General features: G+C 36.2%; 4 protein-coding genes and 1 long non-coding RNA gene across 5 annotated transcripts in view; all 5 read left to right on the top strand.

Annotated features, from left to right (window-relative positions):
* LOC104766798 (ethylene-responsive transcription factor ERF120-like) lies at nt 164-953 on the top strand. Its single transcript, XM_010490751.1, has 2 exons — nt 164-443; nt 596-953. The coding sequence occupies exons 1-2, from the start codon at nt 164-166 to the stop codon at nt 790-792; spliced, it is 477 nt and encodes a 158-aa protein (XP_010489053.1). The 3' UTR covers nt 793-953.
* LOC104766797 (ethylene-responsive transcription factor ERF120-like) lies at nt 1,311-2,106 on the top strand. The gene is made up of 2 exons (XM_010490750.1): nt 1,311-1,590; nt 1,743-2,106. The coding sequence occupies exons 1-2, from the start codon at nt 1,311-1,313 to the stop codon at nt 1,937-1,939; spliced, it is 477 nt and encodes a 158-aa protein (XP_010489052.1). The 3' UTR covers nt 1,940-2,106.
* On the top strand, nt 5,352-10,867 carry LOC104768044 (chitin elicitor receptor kinase 1-like). The gene is made up of 12 exons (XM_010491990.2): nt 5,352-5,988; nt 6,081-6,114; nt 6,208-6,215; nt 6,344-6,458; nt 7,825-8,017; nt 8,122-8,211; nt 8,287-8,380; nt 9,853-10,004; nt 10,084-10,172; nt 10,257-10,392; nt 10,501-10,605; nt 10,700-10,867. The coding sequence occupies exons 1-12, from the start codon at nt 5,352-5,354 to the stop codon at nt 10,865-10,867; spliced, it is 1,821 nt and encodes a 606-aa protein (XP_010490292.2).
* On the top strand, nt 9,347-9,719 carry LOC109130972. The gene is made up of 3 exons (XR_002036728.1): nt 9,347-9,389; nt 9,494-9,583; nt 9,659-9,719. It is a non-coding gene; the product is annotated as an uncharacterized LOC109130972 (long non-coding RNA).
* LOC104768043 (ABC transporter C family member 5-like) overlaps nt 17,466-19,095 on the top strand; it is a 7,604-nt gene continuing 5,974 nt past the window's right edge. Inside the window, exons 1-2 of the mRNA XM_010491989.2 lie at nt 17,466-17,787; nt 18,004-19,093. Of these exons, the coding sequence (XP_010490291.1) occupies nt 18,186-19,093 (908 nt within the window). The 5' untranslated portion in view covers nt 17,466-17,787; nt 18,004-18,185. The remainder of the gene's footprint in view (nt 17,788-18,003; nt 19,094-19,095) is intronic.

The following is a 19,095-nucleotide window of genomic DNA, read 5'->3' as shown; positions in this document are numbered from 1 at the left end:
TTCAGGAATAATCGCGTTTTATTACAAAAATAAAAATATCTAATAACGATGTCCGCGTGTCCAGAGATTTTATATGATTCACATAGGACCGACCACATGTCTCCCTGGTATATATAAATCCCTTTGTTTTCAAATCATCATACAACATCCACACAACAAAAAAATGGATCCAGCAGATGTTCCTTCGTACGATCGAGACGACAATTTCATTCCTTATGTGACAAGAGATGAAGAGCATGTGATCATGGTTTCTGCTTTGCGACAAGTGATATCAAACTTCGAAGGTGACACTTCAACATGCGAATCTCGTCTTCCATCTTTGAACGCTGGTCCTTGTCCTCTCTGTGGTATCACCGGTTGCAACGGTTGTGTATTCCCACGGCACGAAGATACCATGGAGAAGAAGGAGAAGAAGATCAAAGGAGTGAGGAAAAAGCCATCAGGTAAACCAGCTTTGAGAATATTGTTTCTAGTTTCTACTAGTTTATGTATATATTTTCATAAGCAATCAGCTAAGCTTGTCTATATTCCAATAATACGTTATGTTGATCGGTATGGTCCAGTATTTTATGTACTTTCATATGTATACCATCAGGTACCTGGTCGGCGGAGATATGGGATCCGAATTTGAAAGTAAGAAGATGGCTTGGAACGTTTCCGACAGCGGATATGGCTGCACATGCTTACAATGATGCGGCGGCTGAGCTTGTCGGACAAAGACCTGCAGCAAGAGGTGCCACACAAAAGGGAGAGAAAGCATCCACCAAGAACATGAGGGTGGAAAATGACTGAGAAATATTAACGGATCGTAGAAGGTTATCCATCAGGAAGAACCATCTTACTTGCTTCACAAGCAAAAAAAGAATTTTTTGGGAATAGTAAAACGTTTTTCTGTCAGCAAACCGAAGTATATTGGTTTGGTTTGGATTGGTTTGATGTTAACACCGAAGTATATCGATCGGTTGTGTTGTGTTTTTATTAATCTATAGAATTGGAATATAGTATTTTGCTTTTGCTCAAATATNATGAATGTATTACTTGTTTACTCGTTGGACTGATCCATTACATCAGTTCATAAAGCTTGGCCTGAAAACGATAGTCAACACACTCTTCTTATAAGTCAATAAGGTTAACAATCGCGTTTTCTTTCAGGAATAATCGCGTTTTATTACAAAAATAAAAATATCTAATAACGATGTCCGCGTGTCCAGAGATTTTATATGATTCACATAGGACCGACCACATGTCTCCCTGGTATATATAAATCCCTTTGTTTTCAAATCATCATACAACATCCACACAACAAAAAAATGGATCCAGCAGATGTTCCTTCGTACGATCGAGACGACAATTTCATTCCTTATGTGACAAGAGATGAAGAGCATGTGATCATGGTTTCTGCTTTGCGACAAGTGATATCAAACTTCGAAGGTGACACTTCAACATGCGAATCTCGTCTTCCATCTTTGAACGCTGGTCCTTGTCCTCTCTGTGGTATCACCGGTTGCAACGGTTGTGTATTCCCACGGCACGAAGATACCATGGAGAAGAAGGAGAAGAAGATCAAAGGAGTGAGGAAAAAGCCATCAGGTAAACCAGCTTTGAGAATATTGTTTCTAGTTTCTACTAGTTTATGTATATATTTTCATAAGCAATCAGCTAAGCTTGTCTATATTCCAATAATACGTTATGTTGATCGGTATGGTCCAGTATTTTATGTACTTTCATATGTATACCATCAGGTACCTGGTCGGCGGAGATATGGGATCCGAATTTGAAAGTAAGAAGATGGCTTGGAACGTTTCCGACAGCGGATATGGCTGCACATGCTTACAATGATGCGGCGGCTGAGCTTGTCGGACAAAGACCTGCAGCAAGAGGTGCCACACAAAAGGGAGAGAAAGCATCCACCAAGAACATGAGGGTGGAAAATGACTGAGAAATATTAACGGATCGTAGAAGGTTATCCATCAGGAAGAACCATCTTACTTGCTTCACAAGCAAAAAAAGAATTTTTTGGGAATAGTAAAACGTTTTTCTGTCAGCAAACCGAAGTATATTGGTTTGGTTTGGATTGGTTTGATGTTAACACCGAAGTATATCGATCGGTTGTGTTGTGTTTTTATTAATCTATAGAATTGGAATATAGTATTTTGCTTTTGCTCAAATATTATTGTATACTTTTATACATTTTAATATATATATATATATATTAAAATGTATAAAAGTATACAATAATATTTGAGCAAAAGCAAAATACTATATTCCAATTCTACAGATTAATATTTGGTTAAATGAGCTGGGTTAACCCATAAACTCATTTAATTTGATTAGTTAAATGGTTAAATGAGTTCTAAACGAGATGATATATCAACTCTTGTAAATCCAAAACTAGAGGTCAAATGTAATATGATGAATAGTGGATTTTGAATACGCAAAAGCAGATCTTTCAAACTCCTTCCCCTCCTCGAAAGGGTCTCTTACAAAGAAAACAAATATTAAGCTTCTCTTCTCTCTCACTCAGCTTCTTCTATTCTTTCCCCCTCCCAACCTGCAAGCCAATATCAAGTTCATGACTAGCATTGTTGATCATGAACGTACAAGAAACATAAAACATAGTCAAGCTTCATTCATGTTTTTTTCCACTCGAAGTTGGGTTTTCCCGAATAACAACTATCTTGTCCTTCTCATCTACATCATACAAACCAGTTTATACGAAGCAAGACAGCAAAATGGCATCAGAATGACAACTCTACATATACGAGCATAGTCAATCAAATAACAGCAACACACACGTACACAACACACTTAAAATTTTGTCTCATACCTTCATCTTTAGTCGGATAACCATATAGCCAAGAAAGAGTACACAATAAAGCTTGGACATTGCTATGAAGGAGACGACTTTGATACTTATTTATTACGTGAGCACCAATGCTAAAAGAGGACTCATAAACAAAATCCACCAGACCAACGCTTCCACCTCCATAAACCAAATCAAACAAAAAAATTGATATACGACAACACCGTATTGTCACTGTAGGAGCTAGAAATTTGCCACACTACGTAAGAGGTATTGATTATGAGAAAACACACAAACGTTAAGGGAAGAATGGAGGCAAGACCGAAATCTCTTTCCTTAACTCTTTGAAACCCCTGCAGTGCGACGGGATTAGTGGTTACAAGAGTCCCAGGATACAACCATTCACAACCGGGTTTGCTAATCACTCAAACACACCGGCTCTATACGAACTACACTCTACGATACTCTCGAAGACACTTACTTTGTGAGAGAGAGATTGTTGGAGTTTTGTGTTCTAAGCTTTTCTGATCTTTGTTGATCGCTTGATCGTTGATGCGTTGCGTAATGAGACTCGAACGTGTGTTTATATAGAGGTCTTTGTGATCGACGTAATTGACTTTGTTTTTCAACAAATCAAACCCACTCAATCCACAAATCCAGCAACAGTTGTGTAGTGCTCTTCTCAATCCCGATTCTCATGGAGTTGAGAACGAAGAAGACCGAGTCTTCAGGAGACGTGATGAAGAGATCGACTTCATCTCTTGTTTGACACAACCGATGGCTTATTGGAGCTCCAATTTGAGTCCAACCACTTCTATGTGACCCATTATCTATTCACACACTCCAATTTTATTAAGCCCACTAAGCTTAAATAAATTGAGGTCCAACAGTCACAACACAAACCATAAACTAAGAAATCAACACAAAACCATCGAAATAATAAACACATACACAATCCAGATACTTAAAAAGAAAACCCAGAAAAAATCAACCGTGAAGCTTAAGGGGCAATCCAGATACTTAAAAACAAAACCCAGAAAAAAAATAACTTAAAACCAGCAAAATACGAACATGAAAAGCTTAAGGACCAATTATAACATGGGTCGAAGAAGAAGCGAACCTGAGAGGGTTGGAGAAGAAAGAAGCTCAATTATAACAAAGCGACCTTAAGCTGGAGGATTGGAAAGTCTTTGATTTTTACTCAAACGATACTCAATCAAATTTGAATTTTCTGAATCAAAATCACGATGAAGCATTGATCAAATTACACATTTTGATTGATTTAGTGGTTTTGGTAATTTTGACCGGTTAAAAGCATTTGAGTTAATTTGATCAATAAAATAAGAATTGATGGATTAAATGGTTAAACTATTACCCATTATCACATAACTCAATTGATCCATTAAACCATTTTACCCACTAACTCAATTTATTCATGAAATCATTAGGATAAAAAAATTTAACTCATTAGGGGTTGAGTTAAGCTGTGGTGATCCATGAAACTTGACCCATTTTGACATCCCTAATTGCATTCTATTTAATCATTTCTAATAATTTGTTTCAACGAACTTGTTATTTACTGATGAAGAGACAAATATATAGAAATTTCAAAAGACATGACTATTTAAATAGACATACGTTAGTGACTTCACACACCTATTAGAACAAAAAGTTGTGATGAAAAATTATTAATAAAATAAGGTTAAAAGACACAACTCTACAATGAACAAATACAACCGTTTGATTTTTTTAAAACAAATATAAATAAAAAAAATTTACGAAAATGTACTACGAAAAGTCGCAACTGTCTGCACTTGATTATACCTAATAACATATATAAACTGTTTTTAAATAGAATGCATATTTATTACCATATTGAAAAGTCAAATTCAAAAACTCACTATATAATTCATCTAACTGTTGGAAAAAAAACTCTAAGGTATTTTCATTAAATTTTTATATTTAAAATTAACTTAAAGTTGTAAATTAGATTCATCATTCCAAAAATATTTTGTTAAATCAAGAATTGGAGGAATTTCTTTATTTTTAGAAGAATGAATGCTAGAAAATATTTTCGAAAGCTGTAAAAACCGTTGAGATTGAAAATTTATATTATTTTGTGTCATGGCAAAACAATGAAAACAGTTCAAACAAACAAGTATATATATATATATATTTCAAAAGATACGAATATTTGAATAAACACAACTCTACAATTAACCGTTGCAACTTTACAAAAAAAACCGTTACAATGAACAATCACAATTTTTGTAAAACACACAATTTAAGTTTCTACAAATTGTTTTAAAAAATTATCCAAAATGTACAATTGAAAAAATACTTATTCAGATTGCTATTATATATAGATTAAGAAACATCAAAAATCTAACACGCGATGGATTATGAAACATTAAATAAAATATAATCACCATTCTCTGAGTTGACAATTTGTCAACGCTAATTTAGTCAACCCTTTCTCCCGACACACAGAACAAGGAAAGAAAGAAAAACAGAGACCTTCCTCTTGGAATCTAAGAACAAACCAGCGATGGTGCTAATGATTATAATGTTTCCGCTTCTTCTTCTTCTTCTCTTCTTGGCCGTAGAATCAAAGTCCATGGGAAGCTACGGTTTAGCTCTAGCATCTTACTACGTAGAGAACGAACTATCTCTCTCTATCATCAACCTATACCTCAGTTCTTACGATCAATTCAACTACGAACCAATCCTCAGGTACAACCGTAACATACAGAACAACAACAAAAACAAAGATTTGATCATCCCTATAGGTTCAAGGGTTCGTGTACCTTTCCCTTGCGAATGTCAACCTGGAGACTTCCTTCGCCACAACTTCACATACCGTTTCCAACAGATAAATACTTACGAAAGAGTTGCCATAAGGAGATACGCGAATCTCACCACGGAAGGTTCCTTGCAAGGGAGGAATCCTTTTCCGGCTAACAACATCCCTCCTTCTGCGACGCTTAATGTGCTTGTGAATTGTTCTTGTGGTGATGAGAGTGTTTCCAAGGATTATGGTTTGTTTGTTACGTATCCTCTTCGTCCTGAGGATAGTCTCGATATGATTGCTAACTCTTCTGGTGTACCGGGGGATGTTATAAGTAGGTATAACCCTGGCGTTGATTTCAGCTCCAGGAATCGGATCGTCTTTGTCCCTGGGAGAGGTATTTTGAGTTTATGGTCATGGATGAATCATAGTAATGGTTGTCTAAGTTTTAAAGTTTCTTTACATATTTTTATTGTGTTGTTTTTGCAGATCCTAGTGGTGCATTTCCACATTTTCAATCAAGGTTGTTTCTGTTGTTGTTAACACTTTTCATTTGTTCTTTTGATTTTCTATATATCCCACTGATGTATTCTATCCTCTTCTTATGTTCTTGTAGTAAAAAAGGTTGGTTCTTCTAGCTATTTACGAGCTTTTGATAATTCTAGCTAGAAGAAGATGTTGTACTAAAAACAAGAAGAAACTTGGGGGAGAGATTGAGAGAAGTGTTTTTGGTATCTTTTTGCTTTAAACAGGTGGTATTGGTGTTGGAGTTATCGCTGGTATATGTGTAGGAGTGGTTGTGGCTCTTATGTTAATCTCGCTTTTCATATATTATGCTTACCGGACGAGCAAGTCCAAGGGTGATTAGTTTTTTTTCTTCTTTTCTATCTTCTATTGATCATATGCAAAACAGTTTCATGTTTTAGCATAAATGTTGCTTACTAAAATGATCAAATATGCTTTTAGTTTTTACAACTAGTCTCCAAAGTGGCAACTTGGCTGGTACGGAACCAGAGTGTTGTAACGCCTGCGTCCCGTGATCCTAAAGAGGGCAATTTGTTTTAAGGAAATTGATAGCTAAATGAGCAAGTTAGCTCAGCTGCGGACAACTCTCGTTCAGCTACGGACAGCTCAACCAGCTGCCGACCAGCTGTCAGCCAGCTAGTGTCAGCTCGTCCAGCTAGGGTCAGCTCGACCAGCTGCAAGTCAGCTACCACTAGCTCGACCAGCTGCCAAGGAGCTCGACTAAGCTCAGCCAGCTGGACGGTGTCGATAGTGTGCGGGTCATATGGGGAGCTCATGGGCGGTCATGGGACGCGGTGACGAACGGTCATGGCCGAACAAGCACGGCCGGACAGGCACGACCAAACGTGCATGAACGAAGGGTCTTGACGGACAAGTGCCTTTTGGGGCCTAGACTTCGGCCAGGACCCTATAAATAGAGGGTGTGGCCCTCATTCCAAGACACCATCATCCTTCCATCGTCCATCTATGTCTAAGAAGAAAAGGGGGTGCGGCTCGGCGAGTACTTCGATACTCGTCCGAACTGATGCACATGCTACCTCTCTATCAACGTTACGATGAGACGAGCGACGGTTCGACAATCGGGTCGAACCGATCGAAGGATAAGCGGTGGTTCGGAGATGGAGTCGAACTGATCGCAGGATGATCGACGGTTCAATCATAGAGTCAGACCGATCGAAAGGTCATCGACGATCAGCGCCAATGGACGGATCGATCGAGGGTTGACCGGTGATTCAATCGCTAGTCGTATCGGGTGATCAAATGATCGATGATGCAAGCCGTAGGTTGGATTGATCGGACGGGTGGTCGACAAGTCCATCGGAAGTATCGGCCTGATCCGTTGTCGATCGGCGATTCAATTATGGGGTCGGATCGTTCGATCAGACCTGGACAAGACCGACGAGTTGATTGAGGTGCCAAGGTATGACCGATAGGTCAACTAATAGCACGTCCGATGCCAAGCTTCGGACGCACGAGTGGTTCAGGAAGCCGATAGTGCAACCGTTCACAGTGCACCGAAGGGATTATATGTCCCCATCTCTAATGTGCAAGCCTGTGGGGTTGGTTGGTTGTATGGCTAAACACAAAGGGATGGGTCAAGGGTAAAATTATATTCCGTTGCGTAAAGGGGTTTACGAAGCAAGGCCGCGAGCCAAAGCTAAGTAACCAAATCAATGGATATTCGACCAGGAATGGGGCCGAATGGAAGCCGTGATTGCGGACGCTGCAACGTCCGGGTCGGGGTCTTTCAAGTGTTTTCTGGCATTTCTGCCATAAACGTAGATAACTCTGTTGATTTTTCGATGGAGGAGCTCGCAAAGGCTACTGATAATTTCAGTCTGTCTTTTAAGATCGGGCAAGGTAGTTTTGGAGCTGTTTACTATGCAGAGCTTAGAGGAGAAGTAAGCAGAGTTTTCTTCAGTCCTTTTAGTGTAGACTTATTATTTGAAGCTACACACAGAATGTTCAAAGATCATTTGGTGTGTGTGTATGCGTTCATGTTTAGAAAGCTGCGATCAAGAAGATGGACATGGAGGCATCGAAGCAGTTCTTGGCGGAACTAAAAGTCTTAACACATGTACATCATGTCAACCTGGTAATCCCTTTTATATTATCTCAAGATAGATTCTTGAGCAAAGATAGCATATAACAAACTTATAGTATCTTGTAGGTTCGCCTGATTGGATATTGTGTTGAGGGGTCTCTGTTCTTGGTCTATGAATATGTTGAGAATGGCGACCTTGGACAACATTTACATGGCTCAAGTATGATATATATATGATAAACACCAAATAAATAGNCTCATTCCAAGACACCATCATCCTTCCATCGTCCATCTATGTCTAAGAAGAAAAGGGGGTGCGGCTCGGCGAGTACTTCGATACTCGTCCGAACTGATGCACATGCTACCTCTCTATCAACGTTACGATGAGACGAGCGACGGTTCGACAATCGGGTCGAACCGATCGAAGGATAAGCGGTGGTTCGGAGATGGAGTCGAACTGATCGCAGGATGATCGACGGTTCAATCATAGAGTCAGACCGATCGAAAGGTCATCGACGATCAGCGCCAATGGACGGATCGATCGAGGGTTGACCGGTGATTCAATCGCTAGTCGTATCGGGTGATCAAATGATCGATGATGCAAGCCGTAGGTTGGATTGATCGGACGGGTGGTCGACAAGTCCATCGGAAGTATCGGCCTGATCCGTTGTCGATCGGCGATTCAATTATGGGGTCGGATCGTTCGATCAGACCTGGACAAGACCGACGAGTTGATTGAGGTGCCAAGGTATGACCGATAGGTCAACTAATAGCACGTCCGATGCCAAGCTTCGGACGCACGAGTGGTTCAGGAAGCCGATAGTGCAACCGTTCACAGTGCACCGAAGGGATTATATGTCCCCATCTCTAATGTGCAAGCCTGTGGGGTTGGTTGGTTGTATGGCTAAACACAAAGGGATGGGTCAAGGGTAAAATTATATTCCGTTGCGTAAAGGGGTTTACGAAGCAAGGCCGCGAGCCAAAGCTAAGTAACCAAATCAATGGATATTCGACCAGGAATGGGGCCGAATGGAAGCCGTGATTGCGGACGCTGCAACGTCCGGGTCGGGGTCTTTCAAGTGTTTTCTGGCATTTCTGCCATAAACGTAGATAACTCTGTTGATTTTTCGATGGAGGAGCTCGCAAAGGCTACTGATAATTTCAGTCTGTCTTTTAAGATCGGGCAAGGTAGTTTTGGAGCTGTTTACTATGCAGAGCTTAGAGGAGAAGTAAGCAGAGTTTTCTTCAGTCCTTTTAGTGTAGACTTATTATTTGAAGCTACACACAGAATGTTCAAAGATCATTTGGTGTGTGTGTATGCGTTCATGTTTAGAAAGCTGCGATCAAGAAGATGGACATGGAGGCATCGAAGCAGTTCTTGGCGGAACTAAAAGTCTTAACACATGTACATCATGTCAACCTGGTAATCCCTTTTATATTATCTCAAGATAGATTCTTGAGCAAAGATAGCATATAACAAACTTATAGTATCTTGTAGGTTCGCCTGATTGGATATTGTGTTGAGGGGTCTCTGTTCTTGGTCTATGAATATGTTGAGAATGGCGACCTTGGACAACATTTACATGGCTCAAGTATGATATATATATGATAAACACCAAATAAATAGAAAAGAGAATCACTTTTCAAAATACTATTAAGTAGAACTAAGGCGTTTATATGTAACTACTATAGGGTTAGAACCGTTACCGTGGACTAAAAGAGTGCAGATTGCGCTAGACTCAGCTAGAGGCTTAGAATACATACACGAGCACACGGTTCCAGTCTATGTTCATAGGGACATTAAATCTGCCAATATTTTGATAGACCAGAACTTCCGAGCAAAGGTCCATTCTCAATCTCCCATTTTTGCCAATCATAGGTGTACTAGACTCAGCTAGAGGCTTTTGTGTTAGTTTGTTACAGGTCGCTGATTTCGGTTTAACAAAGCTGATAGAAATTGGAGGCGCAGCAACTCGTGGTGCAATGGGTACATTTGGTTACATGGCACCAGAGTAAAGAAACTTGATCTTATTTCTCTTACACTTATATTTTAGAGACTACATTATAATGAATGGTATATATATTTATGTATGCAGGACAATCTACGCACAAGTGTCTGCAAAAGTGGATGTATATGCATTTGGAGTTGTCCTATTCAAATTGATTTCTGCGAAAGGCGCGGTTGTCAAAATGAATGAATCCGTTGGTGAATTTAAAAGCCTCGTTGGTGTGGTAATTAGTCTTATTAATGTTTTCTTCATAGCATTTAGTCTTTCTGATTTAAAAACAATATGTACGTTGGATCGCTTAACATATGCTTTTGGTTCTTGACTAATGAAGTTCGATGAAGTAGTATTCAATAAGGAGACTGACAAAGAAGAAGCACTACGCAAGATTATAGACCCGAGGCTCGGAGATCAGTACCCGTTTGATTCGGTATATAAGGTAACCTCTCTTCTTAGCTTGTTCCCTAGTTGTTCTATGCATCATTGATCATTCTATAGGCCAATTTGGTTGTTTTATGATTTTGTGTGTTTAGATGGCGGAATTAGGGAAAGCTTGTAGTACGCAACAAAATGCGCAACGACGTCCGACTATGAGATACATTGTGGTTGCTTCATCAACTCTTTTATCGTCTACCGGAAATTGGGACCATGTTGCAAACTTCCAAAACGACGACCTCCTCGGTCAGATGTCCGGCCGGTAGAGTTTCCGGTTTGCTGCTGTTTGTACACTGCTTCAGCTTGAAGTATATATATTTGTCTCTATACGAAACTTTGCACGTCACACGTTGACTTTTTAATATAAAATAGTTTGGTACCCGCGGTATGCTGCGGGATTGTTTCTCAATTTATTTTTAAAAATATTTTGTTTTATGTTTTCTAGAAGTCTAATTTTTGTATGTTGTTTGTAATCAAAAATCATTATTAATATATTTTATGACAATGATCATTGCTTATATTGTTGTTTTCAGTTTTTTTTTTTGTTATTATATTGTTGCTGCATATTTTTGTTTATTATATCACTTTCAAAATCATTAAATGTGTCTTACCGAGTTAAACAACTCATTATGTAAACATCATTACATAAAATTTCAATTACTATGATCAATCTGCTATCAAAATAGAATTAACGCATCTTGATTATAGAATTATTTATATCTCATTTTATATCCCACCGAATCAATTCCATTTAACTTAATCTATAATTTTATATTTATACATTAATTTCATCTAATTTGTATTAAACATAGACTTTGTATCTACAATATATTTTATGAAAATTACCCTATGTTTTTTTCTCTTTTTCTAAACTAACTCTTTTTTTTTGTTGTAAAAAGACAGTCTTATCTTCGCTATTAAATTAAAATACATATCTACTCTTTAAAAGAATTTGTATTTAAATTTTTGTGATTTTATATTAACATTTGAAAAAAAGGAAAAAAAATAGGTAGTTTTCAGAAAAATGATTGTAGATACATTTATTCAAAAACTCTCCTTGTTTAAAGTTATAGTTACTCATATACTGTGTAAAAAAATTTAGAACGAAGAATTTCAATTTTGGAAAAGATAGGTTTCAATTTCATCAAGGCAATTATATTAGTTGACCATCTTTATGTAGACTTCATTTAGGGAAAAGCATATCAAAATGTGCATTAAATTTTTTAAGAGGTCACTTCGTAATTGCAAATCACACAGTTGGTTTGAGACTAACCACAAAAGACAACATATAAACTTTTAGAAAACAACAACATTTAGAGATAATAGATCTAAGTCTCACTTATGCGTCGGATAATTTACGAAAGCACTTGACATTTGCGCTGCTGTAGAAGAAAAAGCATCATCCTCCAGAAACCATTTCCTTGCATAAATGAGAGCCTCCACTATCTTGGGTCTCATCGGCGTCTTGTAATTGTCCTTTTCTCTTGGTATTTTACCAAAACAAATCCCCATGTGTGCTTAAAATTTATGTGATAATTGATGCGGCATCAGTGACGTCTTGTACTCATCTAACTCTTTGTATCTCTCAAATGCTTCTTTGAAGCAATGACGTCTAAACTTTTCAAGATGGAGAAGCTTCCTTGAACCGATCAAAGCTCAAAATTTGCCTTCTCATTGAAACTAAAGAAGGGAGATTCAAAGGTGTTGAGAATCAATTAAAACATCCTTGGACTTCAACTCGAAATAGTAATTGAATCAGGGCTATAGACTTAAAATCCTCGAGGGTTCCAATCTTAAAACCCCTTACGCCGCCACAGCTTCAACAAATCCACCGACATCTCCACCGTCGAAGTGAAGCAAGTGTTGGGTATGTTTCTCAAATTGGGCTTTTATTCTAATGGACTTTATTACCAAGTTTGGTGTTGTTGTAAATTGTGTTTTTGACAAAAGTCTTCTTCTTAAAAGAAGATGTCAAGATCAACGGTTTTGCTCTCCGTTGGTTGTAACAGGCAGAGAGATTAGAGATGGCTGAAATTTTTGATAGGGGGTTAGATTTTATGCCTATAAAAATAATAGTCCAGCCTTCAATTTCATTATGGAAAAGAACTTCTTCTCTTTTTTACTTCTTGGTCTCCTCCTTCTTCTTCTTCTAATTTCTGATTTTGAGTTTGAAAGTTTCATCTCTTTTGAATTGAGTGCACAGTTCAATTGGGAGCAGCGTAAACCCTGGAGTGAGCCGTCTTGGTTATCTTGCACTGGGATTAGGCGGTTTTTCGCTCAAGTGTAGTACAATATTTACGGCTATGCAACTTAAGCTTCTTTGTTCTTTTTTGTTTTTCTAAGTCTGATTCAGATTCCAACATAAAGTCTCTGATTTGTCTAATTAAATGATGGATTCCTTTAAGTTTGATATACTCTCCTTTTTATTATTTATCAAAGATTTTCTGTGCTCAATTTCGTGTACACGTCGACAATGACAATCTCAAACACTTAGGTCTTTGATTTCCTTATTCTAGTTATTTAGATCTCGCGTTTTGCAACCCCTCTTTTTTAGTTGCAACGAAACGACCATGATTCATAAGATTAGAGAGAGAGTGAATAAAGAGAATGATGTGGAAGAAAATAAATCTTAGGTGTATTAATCGAATGTTCTAATTGGTTACTGATTTTAACTGATTTGTCAAGCCATGCTTCAATGGTGAGGCTGATGTGTCAGATAAGAAGAGCAACACATCATTCTTTTATTGTATTGTGGAAGAAAATAAATCTTAGATGTATTAATCGAAATGTTTTAATTGGCTACTAATTTTAATTGATTTGTCAAGTCATGTTTCAATGTTGAGGCTGATGTGTCAGATAAAGAGAGCAATCATCCTTTTTTATTGTATTGATCCTGTATTTCAAATTGTGTGTGATCTATTTGGGTAGGTTCTATTGTGGTTGATTATATAACCGATGATAATTATAGTCAATATATAACAGTTAGACGTGTTAATAGTAGGCCATGAAATAAATGAAAACAACATTTGTTTTTTGTCAAACAAAAAGACAACAACTTAAAAAATAACAATTACTGTAATTGAAAAAAGGGAATTTTATTAAACATGCCACTTTCAAAACTAAACTCATGACAAATGCCACTTTCTAATTTTTTTTCTGAAATTTTTAGTTTTATGGCATTGATAAAAGACAATTTTACCCTTGAATGAAATCTGAATCACATAATAAAAAAGAAAGATACAAATTGATGTGAATCAATTTTGTCCATCGATGATTTCATCGGTATTGTCTATTGGCTGTTGTCATATGGGAATTCATCTGGGAATTCAACAATGTTGTCCATCGGAGAGTTCATCAGTGTTTTCTTTCGATTGTTGTCCTCGGGGAGTTCATCAGTGTTGTCCATCAGGAGGTTCATCAGTGTTGTCTACCGATTATTGCCTTGGGGAATTCATCACTCTTGTCCATCGGGGAGTTCATCAAAATCAATTATTGTCCTCGGGGAGTTAATTAGTCTTGTCCACCAGGGAGTTAATTAGCCTTGTCCATCAGGGGGTTCATCAGTGTTGTCTATTGGTTGTTGTCTTCAGGGAATTTATCAGTCTTGTCCATCTGGGAGGATAAATCAGTGTTGTCCACCGATTGGTTTGAAGAACTGCATGATGGACAATAAGACTTGTGGAAATTGAATGAACAACAAGTTAGAAAACAAGAAATTGACATATTTAGTCTTCGGATCTGGTCCATCAAAACTGGTATACCGGATCTGATCCACCGAAAAAAATGGGTCAGATATCAGATCTTGTCCGTTAAAGTTATAGAGAGAATGAAACAAACAGAAGAATCTCAAAAAGGATATAGAGGTTTCCAGAGACAGAGATAGAAGAAGATGAGTATGGAAAATGAGAGAGATGAGAAATCGCTTCTTGATTTTTCTGATGTGGTGATTTATTTGTTGTTGAAGAAAGAAAGAGGGAGAAGAAGAGAGAAAAAGAGAAAGATGAGAGATCAAGAGAGAAAAATGAGAGATGGAGAGAGAAAAGAAAAGAAATAAAATAATAGATATTTTTGTTATTTTAAATAGATTAAAGTGGGTCAGATGATATTTGAGAGAAGAGAATAACGAAAATGGCATTGACGATAAAGATTACTACTGTTCATGGCAATATTGATAAATTTCTCAAAAAAAAGGTAAGTTGTTTAGAGGTATTGAGAATTTACTTATTGAAATTCTATATCTAGCCAACAAAGAATGTGACTACATAACGGGGCATGGTTTCAAGCAAACTGAGCACATACACGTTCTCTTAACTTAAAGTAGCTCTACTTAAAATAGCTCTATCTTCTCTTGCTATGGCCTATGTCGATATCCTGTGGAAGACGGAAGACCAGACAAGTGGCATCGGTGTGGGACGTTCTACAGCTACTACGCAATGGGACGACGAATTTGATTGGCTTTAATTACAACAAAATCATTGAAGTATTTCCTCTTTATCTTCAACTTCATAGTTTGATATGGACGATGATTAGTTACTTACTGTATTTGGTGATATATTCGATGGATCTGACCAAAGTGGTATCTGATAATGACGAATGGCTGGCTTTGCTCCAAAACTGAGCACATGATTAGAAACTTTTCTCATTTTCTTATGAAGTTCAACCTAAATTCATTAGTAAAAAAAAATAATGCACGTTAAACTTGTAATTTTTCCTGAATTTAAACTTACATAAAAATTAAGTATTTATGAAGTTCTATGGCCGAATTTAGTATGTATGTTCAACTGTAAAAGTTAAAATGTAACTAACAAATTATTATATACTAGAATTTGTACCCGCGCATGCCCATTCGGGATTTTAATTTTTTTTTATCAATATAAATTGTTGAACTCAGTTATAATAATCCCAACTTTTAGATCTATATAGACACCGAACTTATTTTACTAAGTGATATACAACAAATATATTGTTGAAGATAACATTTCTTTGTGAAATGATCTATTTGCGTGAAATTTTATTTAAATTTTTTATCAATAAAAATCATTGAATATAAATATAATTATTTAAAGATTAAAAGATAAATCTATATAAACATCATACTTATTTTACTAATCTATATATAACATATATTGTCTAGTGTCATAATAATGTTTTTATGGGAAATCAACAATATATCACGTGATAACAAAAAATGACTAAGAACCTCACTGGAAGAGTAAACAATATTGTCGACAATCTCCTAACCTTTGATCCTTAGAAGAGTTCATTCCATATCTATATCCCATGAAAATTAAAACTTCTAACGTTGAATGTGGATTGGATCTAATTATAGAGATTATGTAAACATATCCATATCACACAATAAATGCAAATATACAAAGTTTCATGAACAGTTTTAGTGTTATGTCATTGTAATATGTTGTCCAAGTGCATCATCTGCCATAATAGAATTTCTGACCAAGTCAAGAATGTCTAAATGGTGAAACGCTTAAACCCGACAATGAAAATCCCAGTCACTAATCCAAGTTACATATTTTTCTAAAACCTCATATGTTATTTGCAGATGTTAATTTTGTGATGCAACCTTAGCTTCGTCTTCTAAAAAAACATGTGAACTTTATATATGTTGTTTTGCTAATATTTTGGGTTAAAATCATTTGATAAAATTAATGAAGTCCCAAGCTTGTTATATATATATATATATATATATATATATAAATTAAAATTGTAGCTCTAGTTGATAATATACCTTATGAGATATACTACACAAATCACATGTCACTTTTTGTAATAGTTTGCATATCATTTTTCTATATTTTCTTACTATTAATTTTCTTTTTATAGATGGATTATTTTTTTCAAATTTTTTTTTCATAGTTTTCTCAAGAAAAAGTGTGACCTTTATAATATCTTCGTTTTAGATTAAAACTTTTAAGTTGAGTTATGTAATTATTATTTTTACTTTTTATAAGTAAAATTTAATAAGAAATCTTTGTAGTATATGTTTCTTAGAAGTTAATGTTTCACTTCAATTTTATTTTTCTGTTTAGATTTTTATAAATGTAAGTACATAAATTATTTTTAACTCCACCATGCATTAGAATCTTACTTCCATTCTAAAACTCATTAACTCATACTAAATTTTGGAATATGATCATTTTTTTGTTATAATTTGAATAATAACATTATTACTAAAACAAATTCATAGTATTATTTTTACTATTTTAAAATTTTTATTTATTTTACTTAATTCATTTTTATGTAGTTATTAATTTTATTATTTACTAAAAAATTATATTATTCTTCATACTATTTTAAAATTTATTTAATTTTAGTTAATTCGTTTTTTATTTATTTTTACTATTATTAATTATAAATAATAAATAAATAATTAATGAATATTTAAACTTGTATATTTTTATGCAAAATAAAAAAAATATAGATTAGGTGGATGATGATGTGGATTGTGGAGGAAGGAAAAGAGAGAAAAGTTAATTTTATATATAGATAGACTTCACCCATTTTGACATCCTTACATACATGATCATAAAAAAATTCCCTATATTTCTATTTATATTTACCTGTCATATCAAGATCATAAATAGAAAATATAGGGAGTGTAAAATAGAATAATTGGATTTTTTCTGAATAATGATTTATTATTTTCTTAATGAAATAAGCATATGGCAAATTGACAAATTATATAATGTTGTGTGAGATCTACTTTTGTCAATCTTTTCAAACAAAATAAAATAAAAATAAAAACAAATCAGACAAAAAGAAGGAAATTTTCTACATTTATTAAAAAAAAATTAATAAAGAAATACTTAAAGAATACAATTAACATTTAGTACTATTTAAAGAAGAAGATCAAAAGCCACACGACTACTACTATATACATCTATCTACATATTAACTGTATCTTCTCTAATACATTTATACATTCAATCCATGAATGTGTAAAAAAGACAGCGAGCTTCAGATTGATCCGTGAGGGAAACGAAGAAGAAGAAGAAGAAGAAGAAGAAGAAGAAGAAGAGGGGAAAGCAAAATCAAATTCCTCTCCATTACTTTGCGGCGGCGATCCCACAACGAATCTCCTCTCTCTCTCTCTCTCTCTTCTCGGGGGGAGAGAGAAAGAGAAGCAGAAGCGACATTGTCTTTGAATAGATACCTCTCAGACACACAGGTTAATGTGTTTTTTTCTTATTAAAAGGTTGTGTTGTGCTTTTGTCTGCTTCTGTCTTCTCTAGATAACATCGATGGTAACACAACAACAAACAACAACAACAACAAAATTATAAAAAAAAAAAGTCTCAATATTTTAAAATTGTTTGTGTTCTTGTTCGACGTGTTGGACTCTGACGTGAACTCGTTTTGTTTCCATGTGCGATGTGTCTATCAGATTCTGCGTTTCTCTCTACCAACATCGTGACTCTGCTCTTGTCCTTCTTATTTCATACTCACGCTTGCTCTCTTCTTCCTCTGCAACCTCTAGATGTTCAATTCCCTTCGTCTCGTCTCGTCTCGTCTCGTCAATGCTGTTTAGCTCAGAAGCTCAATCTTTGATAACAATCTAATCGACAAATGGGTTTTACTCTGAGAGCTCTTCTCGATTTGCCAGTAGTGGAATCGTCTTCGATCTGTATCAATTTGAGCCTCTTATCACTATCTCTTCTCGTTATCTCCGCAAGACGCTTACTCTACTGTCTCCGTCGAGCTCGGTTCTTCAAACATGATTCTGTTGGGAGCTCGGGTTCCGTCGTCAATGTTGGTGCTGGCGGAGAAACCCACGACGTTGAAATCACCAAAAGCTATAAATTCTCGGTGATTTGTTGTTTCTTTGTTCTGATCGCGCAAGTTTCGGTGTTAGTGTTCGATGTTGTTGGAGTGGTTAAGGAGAGAAGCGAAGAAATTTATGTGATTTTGTCGCCGATTACGCAGATTCTGGCTTGGTTAGTGTTATGCACATCAGTTGTTCGATGTAAATACACTTGTGCGGAAAAGTTCCCTTTCTTGTTAAGGCTATGGTGGGTTGTGGGATTCTTTATCTCTTTATGGGCTTTGTTTATTGACTCGAGAGAGCTTGTTGCAAACGGCTCAAACCATTATTTGTCTTCACACGCTGTTGGGAACTTTGTTGCAGCTCCGGCTCTGGCTTTTCTCTGCTTCCTTGGTTTCAGAGGTGTGTCAGGTCTTCGGGTTGTTATTACAAGTTCCTATCTTCATGAGCCTTTGCTTGTTCAAGAAGAAGAAGCAGGGTGTCTCAATGTTACTTCTTATAGCGACGCCGGATTGTTCAGCCTTGCTACGCTTTCGTGGCTGAACCCTCTGCTCTCACTTGGCGCCAAGAGGCCTTTGGATCTCAAGGATATCCCTCTGCTCGCTCCTAAAGACCGAGCAAAGACGAATTACAAAGTCTTGAACTTGAAATGGGAGAAGTTGAAAGCTGAGAATCCTTCCAAGTCTCCTTCTCTTGCTTGGGCGATCTTGAAGT

The sequence above is a fragment of the Camelina sativa genome, chromosome 19 (genome assembly GCF_000633955.1).
Source record: "Camelina sativa cultivar DH55 chromosome 19, Cs, whole genome shotgun sequence".
In the NCBI taxonomy this organism is placed as follows: domain Eukaryota; kingdom Viridiplantae; phylum Streptophyta; class Magnoliopsida; order Brassicales; family Brassicaceae; genus Camelina; species Camelina sativa.
The sequence above is the reverse complement of the archived record's forward strand: the minus strand, read 5'-3'. Positions and strand labels throughout refer to the sequence as shown.

Bases quoted from the DNA above. Each gene is read 5' to 3' on its own strand.
- LOC104766797 (XM_010490750.1), top strand. From the start codon at position 1,311: ATGGATCCAGCAGATGTTCCTTCGTACGATCGAGACGACAATTTCATT. The intron at 1,591-1,742 runs GTAAACCAGCTT...GTATACCATCAG, and splicing joins AGTGAGGAAAAAGCCATCAG to GTACCTGGTCGGCGGAGATA.
- LOC104766798 (XM_010490751.1), top strand. From the start codon at position 164: ATGGATCCAGCAGATGTTCCTTCGTACGATCGAGACGACAATTTCATT. The intron at 444-595 runs GTAAACCAGCTT...GTATACCATCAG, and splicing joins AGTGAGGAAAAAGCCATCAG to GTACCTGGTCGGCGGAGATA.
- LOC104768044 (XM_010491990.2), top strand. From the start codon at position 5,352: ATGGTGCTAATGATTATAATGTTTCCGCTTCTTCTTCTTCTTCTCTTC. The intron at 8,212-8,286 runs GTAATCCCTTTT...AGTATCTTGTAG, and splicing joins ATGTACATCATGTCAACCTG to GTTCGCCTGATTGGATATTG. The intron at 10,005-10,083 runs GTCCATTCTCAA...AGTTTGTTACAG, and splicing joins ACCAGAACTTCCGAGCAAAG to GTCGCTGATTTCGGTTTAAC.